Here is a 24579-nt window from a genome sequence, read left to right on the forward strand (position 1 = left end):
ACTCGATGTAGTCGTAAGTACACACCACTGACAGTTATCGCAACTCAATTTTATTGAGATGTATATGGATTTGAAAGTGATCAAGATTAAGTATTTATGGGCCCTGGAAAGGGAGGGAATAGCACTAAAAGTGGTCAACATAATTTATCTGCAAGAAATATTTGCCAAAAATTTGTGCATAAACAACATTATAAACAACATTTTGGGAGAATAAAAGAAAGAATTCAGTTGAAAAATGAACATTTGATAGAGTACTGTGGATGACAATATATCCCTGTGAACCTCCCATGCCCTTGTAACCTTGTTGTGATTCTAAGGTAAACACAACTAACAACATTATACAAAGGGTCAGGTTTGAGTTTGTTTCCAGCTTCACTACCCCTGGACACCATGTGTGTCCATGTTGGTTTTATTGAGCCTTTGGTGAGTGTACTGTATTAGGCTACTTTCTTTTCTGATTCCAATCGATTCCAAGGTGATTTTGTTTTGATTCCCGAATTAAATATTACACTGTTATCATCTGCAAAAATGAGTAAATGATAATGTGACAGCCGTCTCTCTGTTGTGCTGTCTCAAGGTACTGGATATACTTTACAGAATGTTGTTATTTGCACTTTGCTTTTCTTTGCACTGTTTCGGCCGTTGAAACCAACTTTAGAAAGAATTATCAAAAATAACCCAGCAAGGAAGTAAGAAATGATCCACTAATTACAAGTTGTTGGGGTAATCCGAGTAACTCAATCCGTTAGGTTAATCACGAAGCTCAGCAGCACTTGGTCAAAATAACCCAACATGTGTTCTATGCTACATTGACCCAGCGCTGTGTTTGTGAAATAACCCAAGTTGGGTTGTTAAACATCATTTTTGGGATGCACATTTGGTGAGTGTCCAGTTCCGTGTATTACTGTTTAAATATAAATATTGCACTATTTTTAGTGTTGACTGTAAATGCACAGGTTGTGCTTATGGATAACACAGTGGAGGTGAACTGTATACCCCACACCAACCACATCACCAGTTGTAGGGTGGACAGGGATGGAATTAATCTCAATCAGATTCCTTGTAAACACAACATGACTATAACTAACTCATAGCCTATGAAATCCCTATTCGACAATTACTACTACTCCCATTACTACTGCTGCAGTGCTTGTTGTAGCGCTGAGTGGAAATGGGAAGAAAGTGCCTTTTGTGGCTTATAAGTGTTAAATACAAAGTGTTGACAGTGCTGAGTAAGAACTTAAACTCACTCATAAAACATTTTTGCTGTATTTATTGACATTCTCTCTCTAGTCATTGTTTTAAAAGTTTTGAAATCTCACAGTATTAACTTTGCTGTAGCTTTCTTTTATGCCTGTTACGTTACTGCATGTACTTCACCTGAGCCATCCGACTGGTCAGCGGTAAGCCTATAATGCACTTGATTTGCTCTTTGGGCCCGCTGGGAAGGAAGAGACATATGAAATGGTTCAAAATGGCAACAGTTTGCCAACACGGCGTGCAGGGCAGCTGAATCGGGTACACCTACTGTCAACAGCCCCAGACGAATAATAGGAACACAAGGCTTTATCGTTGTTGTTTTTTACAGAAATGTTTGGTGATCGACTAGGAATGCCTTGGAGATCGACTATTGGATCGCGATCGACCGGTTGGTGACCACTTGCTCTAGAAAGTTGAGTGAAGTTCAATCTCATGCTTTTCTTTGTGGTCTGACATTTCTGTACGGCAGTTCTGGGGAGCTGTGTGGCAGTCTTAGAGGGAACATTCCTGATGATTCAACCATAAACGCATCAGCAACCACAGCTAATGAAGTCAATGAAACAAAACGTTGCCGTCTGTTTTGGAATGGGTGGCCAGTAATAAACTGGTCCTGAACATCTCTAAAACTAAGAACATTGTATTTGGTACAAATCATTCCCCGAGTTCTGAATCTGGTAATGAACGGTGTGGCTGTTGAACAAGTTGAGGAGACTAAATTACTTGCCGTTACCTGAGATTGTAAACTGTTATGGTCAAAACATAGATTCAATGGTTGTAAAGATGGGGAGAGGTTTGTCCGTGTGACACCACACTCCACAAAGCAAGTCATTTTACATTTACATTTACATTTAAGTCATTTAGCAGACGCTCTTATCCAGAGCGACTTACAAATTGGTGAATTCACCTTCTGACATCCAGTGGAACAGCCACTTTACAATAGTGCATCTAAATCATTAAGGGGGAGGGGGGTGAGAAGGATTACTTATCCTATCCTAGGTATTCCTTGAAGAGGTGGGGTTTCAGGTGTCTCCGGAAGGTGGTGATTGACTCCGCTGTCCTGGCGTCGTGAGGGAGTTTGTTCCACCATTGGGGGGCCAGAGCAGCGAACAGTTTTGACTGGGCTGAGCGGGAACTGTACTTCCTCAGTGGTAGGGAGGCGAGCAGGCCAGAGGTGGATGAACGCAGTGCCCTTGTTTGGGTGTAGGGCCTGATCAGAGCCTGGAGGTACTGCGGTGCCGTTCCCCTCACAGCTCCGTAGGCAAGCACCATGGTCTTGTAGCGGATGCGAGCTTCAACTGGAAGCCAGTGGAGAGAGCGGAGGAGCGGGGTGACGTGAGAGAACTTGGGAAGGTTGAACACCAGACGGGCTGCGGCGTTCTGGATGAGTTGTAGGGTTTGATGGCACAGGCAGGGAGCCCAGCCAACAGCGAGTTGCAGTAATCCAGACGGGAGATGACAAGTGCCTGGATTAGGACCTGCGCCGCTTCCTGTGTGAGGCAGGGTCGTACTCTGCGGATGTTGTAGAGCATGAACCTACAGGAACGGGCCACCGCCTTGATGTTAGTTGAGAACGACAGGGTGTTGTCCAGGATCACGCCAAGGTTCTTAGCGCTCTGGGAGGAGGAAACAATGGAGTTGTCAACCGTGATGGCGAGATCATGGAACGGGCAGTCCTTCCCCGGGAGGAAGAGCAGCTCCGTCTTGCCGAGGTTCAGCTTGAGGTGGTGATCCGTCATCCACACTGATATGTCTGCCAGACATGCAGAGATGCGATTCGCCACCTGGTCATCAGAAGGGGAAAGGAGAAGATTAATTGTGTGTCGTCTGCATAGCAATGATAGGAGAGACCATGTGAGGTTATGACAGAGCCAAGTGACTTGGTGTATAGCGAGAATAGGAGAGGGCCTAGAACAGAGCCCTGGGGGACACCAGTGGTGAGAGCGCGTGGCGAGGAGACAGATTCTCGCCACGCCACCTGGTAGGAGCGACCTGTCAGGTAGGACGCAATCAAGCGTGGGCCGCGCCAGAGATGCCCAACTCGGAGAGGGTGGAGAGGAGGATCTGATGGTTCACAGTGTCGAAGGCAGCCGATAGGTCTAGAAGGATGAGAGCAGAGGAGAGAGAGTTAGCTTTAGCAGTGCGGAGCGCCTCCGTGATACAGAGAAGAGCAGTCTCAGTTGAATGACTAGTCTTGAAACCTGACTGATTTGGATCAAGAAGGTCATTCTGAGAGAGATAGCAGGAGAGCTGGCCAAGGACGAAACGTTCAAGAGTTTTGGAGAGAAAAGAAAGAAGGGATACTGGTCTGTAGTTGTTGACATCGGAGGGATCGAGTGTAGGTTTTTTCAGAAGGGGTGCGACTCTCGCTCTCTTGAAGACGGAAGGGACGTAGCCAGCGGTCAGGGATGAGTTGATGAGCGAGGTGAGGTAAGGGAGAAGGTCTCCGGAAATGGTCTGGAGAAGAGAGGAGGGGATAGGGTCAAGCGGGCAGGTTGTTGGGCGGCCGGCCGTCACAAGAAGCGAGATTTCATCTGGAGAGAGAGGGGAGAAAGAGGTCAGAGCACAGGGTAGGGCAGTGTGAGCAGAACCAGCGGTGTCGTTTGACTTAGCAAACGAGGATCGGATGTCGTCGACCTTCTTTTCAAAAGTCCTGCAGGTTCTAGTTTTATCTTATCTTGATTATTGACCCGTCATATGGTCTAGTGCTGTAAAGACCTGGTTAAACTGCAGCTGGTCCAGAACAATTACACGATACTGACAGACACACACACACACACACACACACACACACGGATGGGATAGGCCGTCATTGTAAATAAGTATTTATTCTTAACTGACTTGCCTAATTAAATAAAAGGTTCAATTAAAAAACAACTACCAAACGCTGAAAAAAAGAAGGAACCAGCGATATTTATAACTAGTTCATCAAGATAATTAATCCGTGTCTTTTAGTGGGAGTAAATAATGCAGTGTGCAGAACAAGCAAGGAGTTGGGCAAAGCCAAGCACGAGCTCACGAGATCCTATTGGCTCGTTGTAAGCACGTTTTGCATATCTTAAAACTTTGACATAGCGTTAAGTCTATGAAACTTAGTGCACTGTGTTCGTAAAATATTTTAGTTTTGGGAACAGAAAAATTTATTGAGATCAGATGTTTAATCGATGAGAAAATTACCTGAATGTCGGCCCAGTTTTACCTAGTTCCATCCTCTCTCACTACCCGTGACTGAACTTCCTCTCACTACCATATTTGGTGTTGAGAAAACGTTGTGAACGGACGCTTCAGCTTTATTGCCCCAATGACGTGTCTGGGTTAACCCTTCGTTTGCGCCATAAACATCTTTTTGACTTCAAGGTATTGCATTCTGGGAACCGATGTTATTTTATCCCGCGTCTTTTCTGTTCTCTAACGACTTGTCCATTAGAAGAGAACACTGCTTCCCATAATGCAAATGTACTTTTTTTCCCCCAGTCAAAGTTGGTCCGTCTGCTGTGAAATGAAATTGGAAAATGAGAGCAGCGAAAGGAGTAACCGAGGAGATAAAATTGAAAATAATGCACATTGACATCAAATATGCGACAGTACCGCAGTTGTATTAGCGACGGTTCGTTATGACAGACGTTGCACGGTGTTCTGTCTTGCTCCGTTTTTGTTAGCTATATGGACGTTGAACTAGCTGGCTAGCCACCTCCCTGTCACGAGCAACGCCGGGGTGTATTCTTCGTTTAGACTTCGGTTCATCACCGTACTGCAGTATGTTACAGTGGCCGAAAAGAGGGCCAGGGCTCGGTTATAGCATTTGAGATTCACCGCTGTATAAGAGCATCAGTTCACACCATTTGTCAACAATGCACAACTCGTTGCAAGCTATAATTATTGCCATCTTTTATGCAAGTTAGCCAGTCAGCAGTTAATATTATGGCACAGTACAGAAAATAATAGCCAGTAACACTTCAGTGCCGTGGTACAAGTGCAGGTGGTGCATTCCGAAAAGGTATGCAAGTTGTCCTCTTTAGCAAAGTTCTTGGTTAGGTTGTCAAACAGTTAAGCTATATGTCTGCTAGTTTCCAACTAGTCAATATTATTTTTGTGTACATGAAGTAATATAAAAGTTATATTATTTTCATTATCATGTCCCTTTTCTCTGCACAGTGATAAGGGATCATACACGGCAGGATGGAGCGAGCAGGCACCATGGAGCGAGCAGGCAGCATCCAGCTGGACGTCCCAGACTTTAGCAACTCTGTGCTGTCCCAACTGAACCAGCTGCGTATGCAGGGGCGGCTGTGTGACATAGTGGTGAACGTGCAGGGCCAGAGCTTCCGTGCTCACAAGGTTGTGTTGGCTGCCAGCTCCCCTTACTTCCGAGACCACATGTCGTTGGGCCAGATGAGCACTGTGTCCCTGTCAGTCATCCGCAACCCCTCGGTGTTTGATCAGCTCCTCTCATACTGCTACACCGGGAGGCTGTGCCTGCAGCTGGCCGACATCATCAGCTACCTGACGGCCGCCAGCTTCCTGCAGATGCAGCACATCATTGACCGCTGCACGCAGATCCTTGAGGGCATCCATCTAAAGATCAGCCTGGCGGAGGAGGAGCTGGGTGCCGGAGGGGGGCACAGGGGGGCTGGGAGCTTGGAGGGAGGAGGAGGAGGTGGGGTAGGAACATCAGGGGGCTCCCTAAGCCCGCGCCACAGCAGCCCCAGGGTTCTGGGACCTCAAGGAAGCAGAACCCGAGGTGCCATGGATATCCGAGAGGTGGGAAGCCCAGCGGGGGAGTCCATGAGCCCCCAGATGGTGGAGCACAGTGGGCTGGGCCCGGAGGGTCTGCCTGGGGGGGTGGAAGTGGGCAGCAGGCTGGGGAAGGAGCCCATACTGCGCATCAATCGGGCCGGCCAGTGGTACGTGGAGGCAGAGTCGGAGAGGGGGAGCGGCGGTGAAGAGGGGGAGTCAATGCGAGTGGTGGGTGGTTTGAGGATAAAGACGGAGAGGATGGAAGAGTGGACTGGGGCTGATACCCAGGAAGAAGGGAGCGGGGCGGAAGAGGGAGCAGCCATGATGATTGACACGTCCGTGTGCAGCTCGCTGGTGCAGGAGGGTATTGTCACGGGGGCCAAGAGCTCTCAGCCCTCCAGCAGCTTCAGTGAGACTGAGAGGTGGGTACAAGTTCCAGGGAAGAAGTCACTTTATATAATATGTATGCCAGTTGGCAGCTGCTTTCATTCAAAGTGACTTAGTCATGTGTGCATACATTTTTTTTTCCCTATGGGCGGTCCCGGGAATTGAACCCACTATCTTGGCATTGCAAGAACCATGTGCTACCATCTGAGCTACACCATATAAAGGGAGTGTGCATACACGTTTTAAACTGAAGTAAAATTCAGTACAAAGTACCTCAGAAAAGCACGTTGGGTGACATTTTAAGGGTATTGAGTGAAAATTCTAAACAAAAGCAGCCTACTATATGTATTGCTCTTGGAAGATGGAGTGCTAAGGTAAATGGCTCAGTGGACTTGCCTGCTGAAGAGGTTTGAGGATCCAGTATCTCTGTCCTGTCAGGTTTAGTCCTACTGGCAGTGTGGTGGTGATGGCAGAGAGACCGAGAGCCAAGAGTGAGTCACCCAGCAGAGTAGACGACCAGTGCCATCCCAACTCGCAGGTATGTGTCACCCTCATCAACTGGTATCCTACCCTGGTGGTCAGCACTCTGCATTTCTAAAGTCCACCATACAACGCTAGTCCAAAAAAAGCTAGCTTTCAGTCCAGGTGCAATCAATGATCTTTTAAGGTCTCGAGGGAGGTTATGGATTGGTACACTAGCCTGTTACATACTCAATGACCATAGCACTGAGCCGCGTACTCTATGATGAAGGGGTTTACTACTAAGGGGAATCATGCATGTTGTGTGTATTCCTCATGGACACGTACAAACATAGAGGTGATGATGATGATGCAGGCCCTGTGAACAACTCCTTAATCTGGCCCTGTGGAAAGTCCTTAATCAGATTTCAGAAATACTCCATAATACAGGAAGGGAATACTTTCCCCAACACCTATGACATCAGCTAAATTAAGGGTCTTAATTAAGACATAACTATTATGGGAACCCATGACAGAAGTGTGGTACAACAATTCCAACTGCAAATACAGTGCCTTGCAAAAGTATTCATCCCCCTTGGAGTTTTTTTCTATTTTGTTGCATTACAACCTGTAATTTAGATTGATGTTTATTTGGATTTCATGTAATGGACATATAGTCCAAATTGGTGAAGTGAAAAATAAAATAAAATGCAAAGTGGTGCGTGCATATGTATTCACCCCCCCTTTGCTACGAAGTCACTAAATAAGATCTGGTGCAACCAATTACCTTCAGAAGTCACATAATTAGTTAGATTGCACACATGTGGACTTTATTTAAGTGTCACATGATCTCAGTAGATATACACCTGTTCTGAAAGGCCCCAGAGTCTGCAACACCACTAAGCAAGGGGCACCACCAAGCAAGCGGCACCATGAAGACCAAGGAGCTCTCCAAACAGGTCAGGGACAAAGTTGTGGAGAAGTACAGATCAGGGTTAGGTTATAAAAAATATCAGAAACTTTGAACATCCCACTTAGCACCATTAAAGACTATGGCACCACAACAAACCTGCCAAGAGTGGGCTGCCCATCAAAACTCACGGACCAGGAGGGCATTAATCAGTTAGGCAACAAAGAGACTAAAGATAACCCTGAAGGACCTGCAAAACTCCACAGCGGAGATTGGAGTATCTGTCCATAGGACAACTTTAAGCCGTACACTCCACAGAGCTAGACTTTACAAAAGAGAGGCCAGAGCTTAAAGAAAAAATAAGCAAACACGTTTGGTGTTCACCATAAGGCATGTGGAAGACTCCCCAAACATATGGAAGAAGGTACTCTGGTCAGATGAGACTAAAATTTAGCTTTTTGTCCATCAAGGAAAACGCTATGTCTGGCACAAACCCAGCACCTCTCATCACACCGAGAACACCATCCCCACAGTGAAGCATGGTGGTGGCAGCATCATGCTGTGAGGTTGTTCTTCATCGGCAGGGACTGGTAAACTGGTCAGAATTGAAGGAATGATTGATGGCGCTAAATACAGGGAAATTCTTTAGGGAACCCTGTTTCAGTCTTCCAGAGATTTGAGACTGGGCCGGAGGTTCACCTTCCAGCAGGACAATGACCCTAAGCATACTGCTAAAGCAACACTCAAATGGTTAAAGGGGAAACATTTACATGTCTTGGAATGGCCTAGTCAAATCCCAGACCTCAATCCAATTGAGAATCTGTGGTATTACTTAAAGATTGCTGTACACCAGCGGAACCCATCCAACTTGAAGGAGCTGGAGCAGTTCTGTCTTGAAGAATGGGTGAAAATCCCAGTGGCTAGATGTGCCAAGCTTATAGAGACATGCCCCAAGAGACTTGCAGCTGCAATTGCTGCAAAAGGTGTCTCTACAAAGTATTCATTTGGGGTGGACAGTTATGCACGCTCAAGTTTTCATTTTTTTTTGGTCTTATATCTTGTTTCACAATAAATATTTAGCATCATCAAAGTGGTAGGCATGTTGTGTAAATGATACAAACTCCCCAAAAGTCCATTTTAATTCCAGGTTGTAAGGCAACAAAATAGGGGAAATGCCAAGGGGGGTGAATACCTTCTCAAGCCACTGTAGCAATTATACATACTGAGTGTACAAAACATTAGGAATGCCTTCCTGAAATTGAGGTGCACCACTTTTTGCCCGCAGAACAGCTTCAATTCATCGGGGCATGGACTCTACAAGGTGTTGAAAGCATTCCACAGGAATGCTGGCCCATGTTGACTCCAATGTTTCTCACAGTTGTCAAGTTGGCTGGATGTCCTTTAGGTGGTGGACCATTCTTGATGCACACGGGAAACTGTTGAGGGTGAAAAACCCAGCAACGTTGCACTTCTTGAAACAAAATGTTGTGCCTGGCACCTACTACCATACCCTGTTCAAAGACACTTAAATAGTTTGTCTTGCCCATTCACCCTCTGAATGACACACAATCCATGTCTCAAGGCTTAAACATCCATCTTTAAGTGGAATTAATAGGTGACATCAATAAGGGATCATAGTTTTCACCTGGTCTGTCTATGTCATGGAAACAGCAGGTGTTCCTAATGTTTTGTACAGTGCAATCTAGTGTTACATTGAGTGTTGACAGTCTTGAGACGTACCTCTTGTTTGTCTTTCAGGGGGAGGAGCAGGCTGTTTTGGGCGGCTACGAGGAGTACCTGCGTGATCAGGTGGCTGACCGCTGGTGCCACTACAACCCTCGGCTCACCTGCATTTACTGCTGCAAGTCCTTCAACCAGAAGGGCAGCCTGGACCGCCACATGAGGCTGCACATGGGCATCACACCTTTCGTGTGCCGCATCTGCGGCAAGAAATACACCCGCAAGGACCAGCTCGAGTACCACATCCGCAAGCACACAGGAAACAAGCCCTTCCATTGCCACGTCTGCGGGAAGAGCTTCCCCTTCCAGGCCATCCTCAACCAGCACTTCCGCAAGAACCACCCGGGCTGCGGCCCTCAAGAGTTGGCCCACAGCGCCTCCCCAGAGACCACCACTGTCTCCTCCAGGGGGGGGCAGAACGAGGAGGCGTCACCCAGCCAGGAGGAGCCAGATGGGGGTGGAGGTGGGGCCTCTTTCAGAGAGGGTGTCCAGGCCTCTGTCTCCACCACTGGGCCTGATTGACCCAGTGGACCAGGGAGGGAGATGGTTGGGGTATAGGAGGACAGGGTATAGGTTAGGTTAATGGTTTGTACTCTCCTGCCAGTGGAGGAAAGACAATGTATGTTGAAGTTGCTTCAAAGGAAATTATGATAAGGGGGAGGTCAGAAGGTCAAGTCCATCCAGGGTGGGATTTTTATAAGCATTTTTTTTTTTAATTCCTTCGACTAAACTGCAGGGACAGGAGAATGAAGCAACAGAGTAGTTTGATATGGCACTTCGTAATATGTCGTTATTTATACATGATATTTCCGCTTTAAACCATATCTACCTTCACAATACAAACATGAACAGATTAAGCCAACACATGAAGAAATGCCACACACTCCCAATAACCTCACAACACTGAATGCAGTGGTTTTTATTTGCCTATTTTCTTATGTTAGTTTTATTATTTTGTATAATAACTACATACAATTTCAATTCTTGCCTTTTGTCTTGAGACAATCTTGAACATATGGGGGTCAGTGATAATCAGACTCCTCTTCATACATTATATGGGTAATTCCACAGTTACTCATGGTTTTCACATAAAAATGTATGTCAAACAAAATGCAATGGTTGCAAAGTTGAACAAACCATACACATTTTTTTACACAAGGACGACTTTGAACAAATTTCCAATTTTACAAAAACACATTTACTTGAGGTAACAAAAACATTTGGGGTAGCCTAGTGGTTAGAGCGTTGGACTCGTAACCGCAAGTTCAAACCCCCGAGCTGACAAGGTACAAATCTGTCGTTCTTCCCCTGAACAGGCAGTTAACCCACTGTTCCTTGGCCGACATTGAAAATAAGAATTTGTTCTTAACTGACTCGCCTTGTTAAATAAAGGTAAAATAAAATACAATTTACTTTGACAGTGCAGAGGCAAAGTTTGGTAACAAAATGACAACTCCAACAGCACAAACTGTCATTCTGTTACCAAACTTTGCATCTGCTCAAGTAAATGTATTTTTGTCAAATGTTCCGTGTAATTTATGAAGTAGTCCTTGTACATAGTTGTATGGTTTGTTTACAGAGAGAGTCTCAGCATCACTGTTACGGTGGAATTGCCCATGTGCCAGAATGGCTTAAAAATGCAACTCCACATGAATAGTAGATATGGCCCAGTGAACAAAACCAGTTAATTTGGTAGAGTAATGAGTACAATTCTGAAAATAACACTGATGTCAGTCTTATGACGATTTTATGTCATGTGTCTTAACATGGCTAAATACATTCAGAAGTATACCATTTATTTAATCAGTGCAACACTTTTACAATGTATTAAGATATTGGCAAAGGTAAGAGGCCTTTTAAAGAGGACTTGTTAATCCATATGTGTTTGAACCATACCTCCACATTCTTTAACCAGCTGCTGAATGCATACTTCTATACAGGAACACAGGAAACTCAGTTTTTTGTTTTTTTTTACCTCAGATAAGCTACAATAAAACTCTGTTACCTCTCACACATCACTACGCAATACAGCTCTGCTCCAAGCAGATTGGTCGATGCACTCAGTTGAATTTACAGTATGTTCTCATTTTTCTATGTTGTGGTTAACTACCTTTTTCTTTTTTTATAAGTGACTGTTTTTTTTGCATAAGCGCATCTGAACATTTTTATCTAGCTCTGATACAATGTATCTGGAGGATGTAGAGACAAGATTGTAATGGAGGACACTCATCGCTATTGGGGGGGTTCGAAGGAGGAGAGATGAGACTCTGCAGCTGAACTGTAGTACCACCCAAGAGAAAGACTCTGCATCTGAACTGTAGTACCACCCAAGAGAAAGACTGCAGCTGAACTGTAGTACCACCCAAGAGAAAGACTCTGCAGCTGAACTGTAGTACCACCCAAGAGAAAGACTCTGCAGCTGAACTGTAGTACCACCCAAGAGAAAGACTCTGCAGCTGAACTGTAGTACCACCCAAGAGAAGGACTCTGCAGCTGAACTGTAGTACCACCCAAGAGAAAGAATGCAGCTGAACTGTCGTACCACCCAAGAGAAAGACTGCAGCTGAACTGTAGTACCACCCAAGAGAAAGACTGCAGCTGTTCTGTAGTACCACCCAAGAGAAAGAATGCAGCTGAACTGTAGTACCACCTAAGAGAAAGACTGCAGCTGTTCTGTAGTACCACCCAAGAGAAAGACTGCAGCTGTTCTGTAGTACCACCCAAGAGAAAGAATGCAGCTGAACTGTAGTACCACCCAAGAGAAAGACTGCAGCCCACTGATGCTACAGATGTCCCATCACCAAAGGATAGACATGATTGCTACAGTGGAGTGTGTTCCACTGGAAATCAATCATTAAGAAGAGGCATCCAAAGGATTTGAGAGGACAAGCCAAGGGTCGTATTTCCCTCCCTCGCAGGGAGGCCAAAATAATTACGTCAAGCACTTCAATTAAGGAGGGGTTTGAAATAGTTACATTTTTAAAGAAATATGTAAAAGATATATCGCAAATTTAATTTAACTTAAAACATTGTTTTTATACAGATAAAGGGTAGCCCAGTGGATTGGCTGTTTTATTTTCTTATTTTATTTTTAGATCTGAATCATTTGTGGGTGTGGCGGGAGTTTTTAATGTATGCAAGTGAAAAACTTACTGATTTGTCCACTGGGTTTTTCTTATCTGAAATGAGAATGCATTACACATCACCACAGTACACCTCGGTTAATATTCGTCAGACAAAAACAGATCAACATTCTTTATAAATATCAGGTATTTTTGTTTACTGTTTTTAAGTGTACTCTGTACGTAACATTTAAGGGGTTTTAGATAAACCATTGAGCTTGGGCTACCTGCAGAGAAATCTTACAGCAAGCCTTATTTAGCAAGTGCAGCTTAACGAAGATTAAATGTATACTGAACAAAAATATAAATGCAATATGCAACAATTTCAAAGATTTTACTGAGTTACAGTTCCTATAAGGAAATCAGTCAATTTAAATGAATTCAGTTGGCCCGAATCTAAGGATTTCACATGAATGGGCAAGGGTGCAGCTGTGGGTGGGCCTGGGAGGGCATAAACCCACTCACTGGGGAGCCAGGCCCAGCCAATCAGAAATAGTTTGTCCCCACAAAAGGGCTTTATTACAGACAGAAACACTCCTCAGCACCCCCCTCAAATGATCCCGCAGATGAAGAAGCCGGATGTGGAGGTCCTGGGCTGGTGTGTTTACACATGGTCTGCGGTTGTGAGGCCGGTTGGACGTACTGCCAAATTATGTTGGAGGTGGCTTATGGTAGAGAAATTAACATTCAATTCTCTGGCTACAGCTCTGGTGAACATTCCTGCGGTCAGCATGCCAATTTTACGCTCCCTCAAAACTTGAGACATCTGTGGCATTGTGTTGTGTGACAAAACTGCTCACTTTAGAGTGGTCTTTTATTGTCCCCAGCAGAAGGTGCACCTGTGTAATGATCATGCTGTTTAGTCAGCTTCTTGATATGCCACACCTCTCAGGTGGATGGATTATCTTGGCAAAGGAGAAATGCTCACTAATGGGGATGTAAACAAATTTGTGCAAACATTTTTAGAGAAGTAAGCTTTTTGTGCCTATGGAACATTTCTGGGATCTTTTATTTCAGCTCATGAAACATCAGACCAACAATTTACATGTTGCGTTTATATTTTTGTTCAGTGTATGCATGATGTTTTATTTTTTAAGTGAAGACGCCATTATGGACGTAGCAATGCAGCTATTCTCTTATATTGAAACTAGGGATGCACGAATTTGGAAATTCTTGGTCAATAACCAATATTTTCTTGTCCATGATGGCTGATACTGATATGACATTACAAATATTGTGTGAACAACTAGCTATTGATCAAAATACTTTTAAAAAACAACCTTTTTTTAAATTATCAATGAGCAAATGTAAAGATCAAACATTTTCACAGAGAAACACTTTTCGGTGCACCGTGTCATTTTATTGTAGCTCAGATTTAAAGCACTAATCAGTAGTTGAATCAATAACAGTCTAATAAGTATGTTCCCCAACCCTGTTTCGGTGAGAAATGAAACCACTCAAATTCATAGACAAAGCTAATGGATGCAAGAACTGACCATCCATGCTTAAAAAAGTATAGTTTAAACCATATTTTGAGGCTATATAGTGTTTGTTTACATTTACAAACATTGAGTAAAATAATCTAATTTTGGGTTCTGATGGGGTTCGACATTATGTTATATTATTCAAGAATCAATGGGTACATAATTCATTTGAGTACAACAATGTATGTAGCAATTGCAGATTGCCCTTTTAACACCATCCACTATTAGTCCAGTTTTTCAGCCATCATCGGTCGATACCGATATGAAAGGCAGATATACAGTATCACGCATCCCTGATTGAAACATAGTTATAATAATACTCAGGGTTGTAGCTTGAACATTCTTTACAATGTGATTGCTTCAGCTAACAAAATTTGAAGATGGTCTTGAATTGTTCAATGGTGGAAGATTTATGTGAACATTTTAGTCACACTCACAGTTAATGCTTCTAAGCCAGTGGTCACCAACCTTGGGTTCTGGAGAGCTCCAATCATGCTGACTTTAGAATTAAGGCATTAAATGAAAGAATTATAGCATTCCAATGTAGAACTAAAGTGGAATGATTTTAATTGACAGTAGATTTTCAGATACAGTTGATTTCATTCATCTTAGAGGTATAGTACATTACCAACCTTGATGCTGGAAAACCTGGAATCCAGATAGAGAAGTGTTCCATCATTATTAAAATGTGTAAAAACGATTCGATTTTTAAACAATTACTATGAAACAGAACAATTATTATGAAACAGAATACAACCAATTTTGTTAAAAAATAATAATTCCCACCAGGTACCAGGTTTGCTTGATTTGAATTTTGTTTTGAATAGCCTTTTTGGGGGTTTGATAAAGATTTATTGTTTCATGCCTTTTTCTTTGTTTAGAACTAAAAGGGCTTTTACATTTTTTTTAAATAAGCTTTACCTGCTTTAAGTGTATGATTATTGAACCCTTGTATGTGTGTTGTTACTGCTGAATGTAGATCAATGACAGGAACAAGCTCTCATGAACTAGCCTCTAGTTTGAGCAAACAACAGAATTATGGCGGTTTTCATCGTCTCCACTTACCTCTATGTCCTGTGAAGATTCTTACTAAGCTAGTGAGAGGATGACAATAATACAGATATAGTTTATTAAAGTACTGTCCTGAAATGTCCTGTTTTGACCCATATGTCCCAACTGTGAAAAACAGCATATGTAGCTAAAAAATGTTAAAGGAATCCAAACATTTCAGTTACTTTAATGTATGGTCAAGCTGAGCCCATATTTAGCAGTGATGCATGTCTTTGTCATAGGTTTTTAATGCCAAACTTGCCAAATAATGATTTATTAGGTGATATTTAATATATTCTACATTTTGTGCTATTATGTCCTTGTTTTGCTGCTTCATTGAGCTCTCGTGTCTTATCAGATATATTCTTTAACAGTTGTCTCAATGTTTATACACAAAGATGCATACGTATATCCAATATGGTTTTGACCACAAAATGCTTACTCCAACAAATCATTAAGCTATGTAATTAATGACTTAATGTAAAATATTACTTGACATTAAAAATATATTCATAAAAAAAAAGATATCTCAAAGGAAATGGAATATGTTACATGACAATATATATTTTTGAATCCTGTCAAGTGAGGTACAAAACCAGCGGTGGTCTTGCAGGTTATATGTTAAGTTTATTTTGCATGGTCCTGTTCCTGAAAAAGAAACATATTGATTACACTGTAAAGGCCAAAGGTTGATTTGTTATTGATCATGTGAAAATGGGTTACTTCTCAATAACCACTATCATTTTCTTCACTAGTACATATTAAAGTACATTCTTCTTAAAATAAAAAATAAATAAAAACATCACAAAAGTGGTCCACTGTTCATCCCATTTGGTTTATTTTAGCTCAATACAGAGATCAGAAGTAGGTAGTTGCATGGCATGACAGTTTACATTGGGGAATGACACATCTGAAGTGTGTGATCAGGGGTCACAGGGGTCAGCCACTCGGCCAGTGAACACCATGGTGTTGATGGTGGACTCTCGGATGAGCAGGAGGAAGGGCTTGTTGGCCACAAACAACTCCCGGTTTGAGTTTATGGAACGGCCGACGGCCATTACAGCCGTGGCAGCAGCCGCCTCACTGCCTTCCTCATTCACCTGCAACAGTTAATTATTTCTTATGTTACTGGACAAAAATGTTTTGAAAGTTTGTAATTTTCATTGATATAATAAAGTTTATCGATGAGTGCCCCAGCCGATGCACGTTTGATCTGTTCATTTGCTTGTTGACGTTTGTGTCCCCAGCTACTTTTAGTGATGATCATTATGGATTTTTGAATCATGATCCTTATGATGGATACTGTACATACCTCTAGGAATGCTTTATGGAATGCATCGGAAATGTACAGATTATTCGCCTCATCTTCAAGGATGCCTGGCAGGCTGGCGTCCTTGGGGCTGAAGAGGTCCTCGAGCCCCATGGCCTGCAGTTTCTCCTTCAGACTGAAGCTGTCTTCAATGCGGAAGCGTGGCAGATGCACCGACACTGAGGTTTCCCTCATGTTATGCAGCCAGCCAGTCAGCTTCTTCAAGTCCAAGTTCTCCTCCACCTTAGAACATCATCGGCAGAGCAAAAATTCAGTGTGATATAGTACTGTACACTATAATTGTCAGTGAACAGTGTAAATGATGACAGTTGACACCCACCTCAGACAGGGGTGTGTCTTTGAGAGGTAGGATCAGCACCATGGTGATGTCATCTCCACGGTACGGCAGTTCCAGCACCTGCACCTTGTCTTCCGTGAACCTGCCGTAGTGGAACTTGGTTTCCTGGTACATCATGGACACTGGGCACGTCTTGGATTTACTCACATAGAAGTCAGCCTTGAAGACATTCTTTTTGTCAAATTTGCTTTTCCACTGACCCTGTGAGACAGCAGAGATGGCAGTTGAATGGAAGGAAATGGGTGCCTGGGTGGTGGCTATGGAAGGCCGTGGAGGCAAAAATTAAGTAGTTTTGGCTCAAAGGCCCTCCATAGGCAGAGAGGAAATAAACTCAACACACCTTGAAATAGATTGTGTTGACCAGGACCAGCACAGTGTTAGAGTTCAGCGAGTCCTTCGGCAGGGTGTTCTGAATCCTGTTCTCAGTCTTGTTTGCAATCCAATCGTTGATGGTCACCCGTGACAGTTCTGGCTTCTCCTAAAAGACCCATGGTCACAGAATTGCACTTCTACATGTCTAGAATTACTTTGGTTCAGAAAGTATTCACACTCCTTGACTTTTTCCACATTTTGTTGTGTTACAGCCTGAATTTAAAATGGATAACAGTTTGACTTTGTGTCACTGGATGGCCTACTCACAATATCCCATAATGTCAAAGTGGATCTGTTTTGAGAAATGTTTACAAATTAATAAAAGATGAAAAGCTGAAATATCTTGAGTCAATAAGTATTCAACCCCTTTTTTATGGCAAACCTAAATACCATCAGGAGTACAAATGTGCTTAACAAGTCACATAATACGTTGCATAGACTCACTGTGTGCAATAAGTGTTTAATATTATTTTTTAACTACTACCTCATCTCTGTACCCCACACATACAATTAACTATCTGTAAGGTCCCTCAGTCCAGCAGTGAATTTCAAACAGATTCAACCACAAAGACCAGGGAGGTTTTCCAGTGCCTGTAAATAAGATTTCTATGTTTCATCTTCTATACATTTGCAAAAATGTCTAAAAACACGTTTTCACTTTGTCATTATGTGGTATTGTGTGTAGATGGTGAGAAAAAATATATTGAATCAATTTTGAATTCAGGCTGTAACAACAAAATGTGGAATAAGTCAAGGGGTGTGAATACTTTCAGAAGGCAGTGTAATTATTCAGCTGTGTGACTGCAGATAAAGACCATGTAGTAATGGTGCATGTCATTGATTAGACTTAACACTGTTCCATTATAGTTATGTGGTTTAACTCTTGATCATACATTGTTATTAAAGAGTATATAATATCTATTTGTGATGTGTGAAAATGCTAAATTAAGCTGTAGGCTATAGACAATGCAAGAGGGAAAGACCTTGAAGTTGAGTGGCATGAGTTTGGCTCCATACACCAGCTCACTGATATTCTGGTAAACCTCATTGAATGCCAGAGACTTCTCTCCAAAAAGACGGTTGGCTGAGATCAGTTCTGTCGTCTTGTCTTTCTTGCGGTACAGGCGACAGTTTAGCTTGGCGAAGAAGAAATGCACTTGGTCCGACGTCTTCTCTTTGATTGTGTCAAACTCAAACACCTGAATTGAGATTGAGACAGAGATCAGACATTGGGATGCCCTGAGCTGTTATTTGGTTGTGGCCATTCATTTAAAAATAACGTTTATCACTAGAGGAACAAGAAAAAGTGAACATGTGAATTGACAGAAACCCCACATTTCTAAGTTCTTCCTGCCTGATGTGGATGAAAAAATGCTGAATGAGTCATGTACTTGTAAATGTATAGTAAGTCTCAATCTTGGTTTTATATTTTGGCCTTTTGATGTTGGTTACCAGGCCTATTTAACAGTCCTGTGGGCTACGCTTCAGACCCCTTACATTCATAATCTGTTTTAGCGTGTTGTTGCAGGCGCCCAGCTTGGTCATAGCAAAGGCTGAGGAGATGCTGATAGGAGACATGAAGATGTTTGACTCGCTGGATTTTCCCTGGGCTAGTTGCTTGAACAGGGACAGGGCGAAGCGACTGTTGGCCTTGGACAGCTCCCACACCCGGGGATTGGTGTTCTCAGGGACTTTCTCCGGGATAGCGTCCCCTGTCGGAGCTTCGTCCTCGGGGCTGCGGTAGACGCACCTGGGCTCCAGGGGCACGTCTTTGGGCTTGGCATTGCAGATGTCTTTGAACGCCTGGGAGGTTGACAGCAAGGGCAATAGCAGCCCCAGCGTCCACACAAACTGGGGAAGCCTCATTCTGCGGGGAGAGGGGTCTGGGTCAGGGTATAGCATGGCAGTGATGGAAAAAGTACCAATTTGTCATACTTGAATAAAAGTAAAGATACCTTAATAGAAAATGACTCAAGTAAAAGTGAAAGTCACCCAGTAAAATAGAGTAAAAGTCTAAAAGTATTTGGTTTTAAATATACTTAAGTATCAAAAGTAAATGTAATTGCTCAAATATACTTAAGTATCAAAAGTAAAAGTATAAATCATTTCACATTCCTTATATTAAGCAAACCAAATGGCACCATTTTGTTTTTTTATTTACAGACAGTCAGGGACACACTCCAAAATTCAGACATAATTTACGAACTAAGCATTTGTGTTAAGTGAATATTTCAGATCAGGTAGTAGAGATGACCAGGGATGTTCTCTTGATAAGTGCTTGAATTGGACCATTTTCCTGTCGAGCTAAGTATTCAAATGTACCTTTGGGTGTCAGGGAAACTATGGAGTAAAACGTACATTATTTTATTTTGAAATGTAGTGAAGTAAAAGTTATAAAAAGTTGTACAAAATATAAAGTAAAGTACAGATACCAAAAAAAAACGACGTAAGTAGTACTTTAAAATACGTTTACCTAAGTACTTTACACCACTGTAGCAGGGTTATTCAATTCCTTTGGTCATTGGTCAATGGCTAATTTAGAAACCAGCTGTCTCTTTGGACTCTGGCTGATCGATGGCATGTATCCTGAGTGGCGCAGCGGTCTAAGGCACTGCATCACAGTGCTCGAGGCGTCACTACTGACCCGGGTTTCATCCCGGGCTGTATCACAACCGGCCGTGATTGGGAGTCCATATAGGGGAGCACAATTGGCCCAGCGTAGTCTGGGTGAGGGGAGGGTTTGGCCGGGGTAGACCATCATTGTACATACGAATTTGTTCTTAACTGACTTGCCTTGTGAAATGAAATGTAAATGTAGGGATCAATGAAGTATCAGGGGAAGGGGAAACTACCAGACACTACAGCTCTAGTGGACAGTGCAGCCAAAGACAGGAGGAAAATAGGTGAAAACTACTTCTCCAGTAGGAATTCCCGATCACACGTATAGGCGATGTTGGCTAGCAAAACTCATGCGCAGAAACAAGTCATCAGCTCTAACTGTCATCTTACGCCGAACTGTGCATTTGCAGGCCGTCAAATCAAGGCACTCCTTCAATATAAAGTTGTTTTTGACTAAAATGAGTCCGTTTGCCACTTTCACCAGGTTAGAGTAATAACATGTTCAACTACTAAAGACATTGGCTCAAATCTAGGTTGAGGCTTTAGGGATTTGAAAAATTAACCAAAAGGAATACTTTTTCACTTCTCTCATTGACTTCTCAAGCCCCAATCCTGGTCTGATTCGCAAGCGTTCCAGAAAGTCTTGCGAAGTTGCGCCTCTCGGTCTCGAGCGGTGGTTCCCAATGTTTTTATAGTCCCGTACCCCTTCAAACATTCAACATTCAACCTCCAGCTGCGTAGCCCCTCTAGCACCAGGCAGTGTTGCCAACTCCTCAGTAAGGAAAGTAGCTATTGGCTGTCCTAAAAGTCGCTAAATAACGTAATCGACTAATTTGCATAATTGACCATGTGCATGTAATTGTGATGAACGGAATAACATCGTGGGAGACACAAAAAGTGAGTAAAAAACACCCTAAATATGTTTAGCACTACAAATGAGCAAGCTGCAGAGTGGCACACAGCGAATAAGAACCAGATATTTGAGGCCATGCTCCTCCTTCAGCACTTTATGGACCCCATTCTTAATCCCCGTCATAAGAGGCATTGTCAGTCCCTGTCCCCAGGAGTTTCTCTTTAAGACAACACTTCTCGAGGAAAGCCACAACAGCACGGGGCTATAGTTTTGGCATCTCCTCCCTCCAACTCAACATGCCCCAGAAATGTTGATACAATTGTCTGCTTGGTGTCACAAAAGTACCTTCTCACAACCCCCAGGTACTTAGAAACCCTTACATCCGTGGACTCATCGAGGAGGAGGAGGCTGAAACACTGCTCACCCACATCTGCAACCAACTTTTTCAGAAAGTATGGTGCTAGAACACCATTAATCATTTCTGTGCACTTTTTCCTGTTAATTTTGAAGTGGGTAGCAGCGGTGGAGTCTGAGAAAGCAGCTCTACATGCTTCTCCAATGTGATCACATGCCAGCATAGAACAGTGTTCAGCGATAGCTAATGCCATGGTAGCCTCAGACTTTTTTACAGAGTCAATTTTTTTAACCATAAATGGCAGCATCTACTGTATCTTGCCTATGCTGCTCTGTACCATCACTCATTCATATATCTTTATGTACATACTTTATCCCCTTACACTTGTGTGCATAAGACAGTAGTTTCGGAATCGTTAGTTAGATTACTTGTTGGTTATTACTGCATTGTCGGAACTAGAAGCACAAGCATTTCGCTACACTCGCATTAACATCTGCTAACCATGTGTATGTTTTGGGTGGAACTGTTATAAGGCTTTGCCCTTTGAGTATGTTTATGAGTTGTCATGTGTTTTTTTACATCACTAAGTCTGGAGAAGAAATCAGCCTTACAATACAGGCAATATGCCCGTGTATCATCTCCAATATACGGCTTCAACCAGTCTTTGAATTCAGGGTTTGATTCCCACTCCTTGTATTTTTGAGTGTACAGTTTAGACTGAGACATGATGAGTTAGCCAGCTAGATGGTTAGCTTATGTCACAGAGAGGCACACACAAAGTGGACAAGGTGAGTAAGTGACTGAGGCTGTGTGAGTCAAATGCAGTGATTTATTTTTGTGCAGAGATTTATTTTAGACAAAGAACATTTGTCTAAAATACATCCCGCCCTGAATGTAAGCCAGGGCGGGATCAGCCAGCGGCGGCTTCCCGCATGCGCAATTCATTTGCAGTCTGTAGTTTTTTTGCCAACATTGTAAGCCTGTCACACACACTATACAACATTTATTAAACATAAGAATGAGTGTAAGTTTGTGTCACAACCTGGCTACTGGGAAGTGGCAAGGACCAAGGCACAAATAATAAATCATTTTGCTCTTTATTTAACCATCTTACATATAAAACCGTATTTGTTCATTGAAAATTGTCAATAACTAACCACAAAACTCTGCAATGTTGGGTTGTATTGAAGAGAGTCTCAGTCTTAATTCATTTTCCGCACACAGTCTGTACCTGTATTTAGTTTTCATGCTAGTGAGGGCCGAGAATCTACTCTCACATAGGTACGTGGTTGCAAAGGGCATCTGTGTCTTAACAGCACGATTTGCCAAGGCAGGATACTCTGAGCGCAGCCCAATCCAGAAATCTGGCAGTGGCTTCTGATTAAATTACATTTTCTCAGAACCGCTTGTTGCAATTTCAATGAGGCTCTCTGGTACAGATATATCGGTAAGTGGACTGGGGGCAGGGCATGAAAGGGATAACGAATCCAGTTGTTTGTGTGATCTGTTTCGGGAAAGTACCTGCCTAATTGCGCACTGCTATATCACACTTAACATTGTCTATAAACTTGAGTTCATTTGCACACACAAAAAATCCTACGATGGAAAGACCTGTGTGTTGTCCTTGTTAACGCAGACAGAGAAGAGCTCCAACTTCTTAATCATACTTTCAATTTTGTTCCGCACATTGAATATAGTTTCAGAGTCCCTGTAATCCTTTCTGATAATTTAGGCGAGAAAAACATCACCCAGATAGGCTAGTTGTGTGAGGAACTCATCATGCAGCAGTCAGACAAGTGAAAATTATGGTCAGTAAAGGAAACTTTAAGCTCCTCTCTCAATTCAAAAAACATGTCAATTACTTTGCCCCTTGATAACCAGCACACGTCTGTATGTTGTAAAAGCGTTACATGGTCACTGCCCATATCATTGCATAGTGCAGAAAATACACAAGAGTTTGGGGCCTTGCTTTAACAAAGTTAACCATTTTCACTGTAGTGTCCAAAATGTCTTTCAAGCTGTCAGGCATGGCCTTGGCAGCAAGCGCCCCCTGTGGATGCTGCAGTGTGCCCAAGTGGCGTTGGGAGCAACTGCTTGCACACGCGTTACCACTCCACTAGGTCTCCCTGTCATGGCTTTTGCGCCATCAGTACAGATACCAACATGAGCAGCAGCTACATACGGACCGTTAGTGGAATTCCCACGAGAGAGTAACAGTTCATGTGTTTGGATGTTAATTATTTGACTAGGCTACCTGTATTTGACATTGTGTTGTTATTTGAACACCAGATGGTTGAATTTTATTTTTAGCAGTGAAACAAGGCTACTCAGGTGAGATAAAAACTTCACCCAAATGTATAGCCCTATTGGAAAATATAAATGGACTGTTTGAAAAAAAAATGGAAAAAAAGTTCATCACATTTTTATTTGGCGTACCCCAGTTTGGGAATACCTGGTCTAGACCAAATGCGTTGCTATAGCGGTGCTATTTCCCCTCATGCAGATTCGATCTTTAAGATACCTTGAAATACTGCTGTGTTAATCATTCAAAACAATCCAAATATAATTCCAATAATAGCATGTCATACCATAGGCTTAAACCTGAACGCATTCAATATAACTTTCATCCATCCCCCTTCCTAAGTCACCAGCCGCCACTGCACCACACATTTTAACCAACATCATAACACTTTTGAAAATGACTTCCACAGTCCAACATTTTCTTCACATCGTAGGAGCCCGCTGTAAAATAGTGAAATGCAAAGTACAGAAAATGAACCAAAGCAAACACGGAAACTATCAATTTATGATTTGGGGATAATTCCTAATTTTAAAAGAATTTCGCTCAGTTAGCTCTCCCAATAAGGGATATTTTAACAACACATCAGGGGTATGTAATGGTATCCCCTTATCAGAGGCAGCAAACAGTGAGTGGACGTTACATTTTCTTTAACGTGTATAATCATTTTGTCCAGGTCTTGTAAAGTTTGGATGCGTGCAAAACCTCATGACATTTATAATTATGTCAACTCTATAGAGTACCATCTAAGCAACTACACATTGAAAAACAAATACAAATGTTTAAGTTTGAAGACTTAAAATATATTCTATTTTATGTTGAGGCTTTGAGTTGATTGTGTTTATTCAGCTAGCCATTGAGAAATTAATACCTGTTTCTAGCCTCAATAAGTGGGATCTTTGAACATGCAATTATAAGCCAATCTCACCATGGCATAACCTTTTTAAACCATATTAAACTCTCCGCAACAATGTTATGAATTGACGCCTTACCTGAGGTAAATTTCCTTGTAAGTAAATGACTGTGTGGAACGTAAAAATATTGGCTGCGATTTGAGCTGGCGAGTCCCTCATTGGGGGACAGGGTCAGTGTCCTGCAGTGCGCCGGGGCTGTAGAAAGGACCATTTACTCAGCTCAACCTTTGAAGTATTGATCGTTGGTCCCACATCCTGTGACCCAATGTTCTAATGTCTTCGCAAGTATTTGTTCATATGAAATGATACAAATAGAACCAAATGCACAGAGAATTGTCACAGTGAAGAACAAAA

The 24579-nt window shown here is 42.7% G+C and overlaps 2 protein-coding genes across 2 annotated transcripts; one reads left to right on the plus strand and one right to left on the minus strand.

The window, feature by feature from the left end:
- Positions 1 to 4692: 4692 nt before the first annotated feature.
- LOC135524698 (zinc finger and BTB domain-containing protein 37-like) lies at positions 4693 to 15969 on the plus strand. The gene is made up of 4 exons (XM_064952456.1): positions 4693 to 5254; positions 5413 to 6416; positions 6820 to 6919; positions 9509 to 15969. Exons 2-4 carry the CDS (start codon positions 5437 to 5439, stop codon positions 10010 to 10012), a joined length of 1584 nt encoding a protein of 527 aa, XP_064808528.1. The 5' UTR covers positions 4693 to 5254; positions 5413 to 5436; the 3' UTR covers positions 10013 to 15969.
- LOC135524699 (antithrombin-III-like) lies at positions 15963 to 24458 on the minus strand. Its single transcript, XM_064952457.1, has 7 exons — positions 24304 to 24458; positions 18683 to 19052; positions 18169 to 18384; positions 17154 to 17291; positions 16796 to 17014; positions 16459 to 16698; positions 15963 to 16246 (listed from the first exon to the last, which is right to left on the minus strand). Exons 2-7 carry the CDS (start codon positions 19049 to 19051, stop codon positions 16070 to 16072), a joined length of 1359 nt encoding a protein of 452 aa, XP_064808529.1. The 5' UTR covers position 19052; positions 24304 to 24458; the 3' UTR covers positions 15963 to 16069.
- Between the last annotated feature and the right edge of the window lie 121 nt (positions 24459 to 24579).

Source organism: Oncorhynchus masou, chromosome 31, assembly GCF_036934945.1.
Source record: "Oncorhynchus masou masou isolate Uvic2021 chromosome 31, UVic_Omas_1.1, whole genome shotgun sequence".
Lineage (NCBI taxonomy): Eukaryota > Metazoa > Chordata > Actinopteri > Salmoniformes > Salmonidae > Oncorhynchus > Oncorhynchus masou.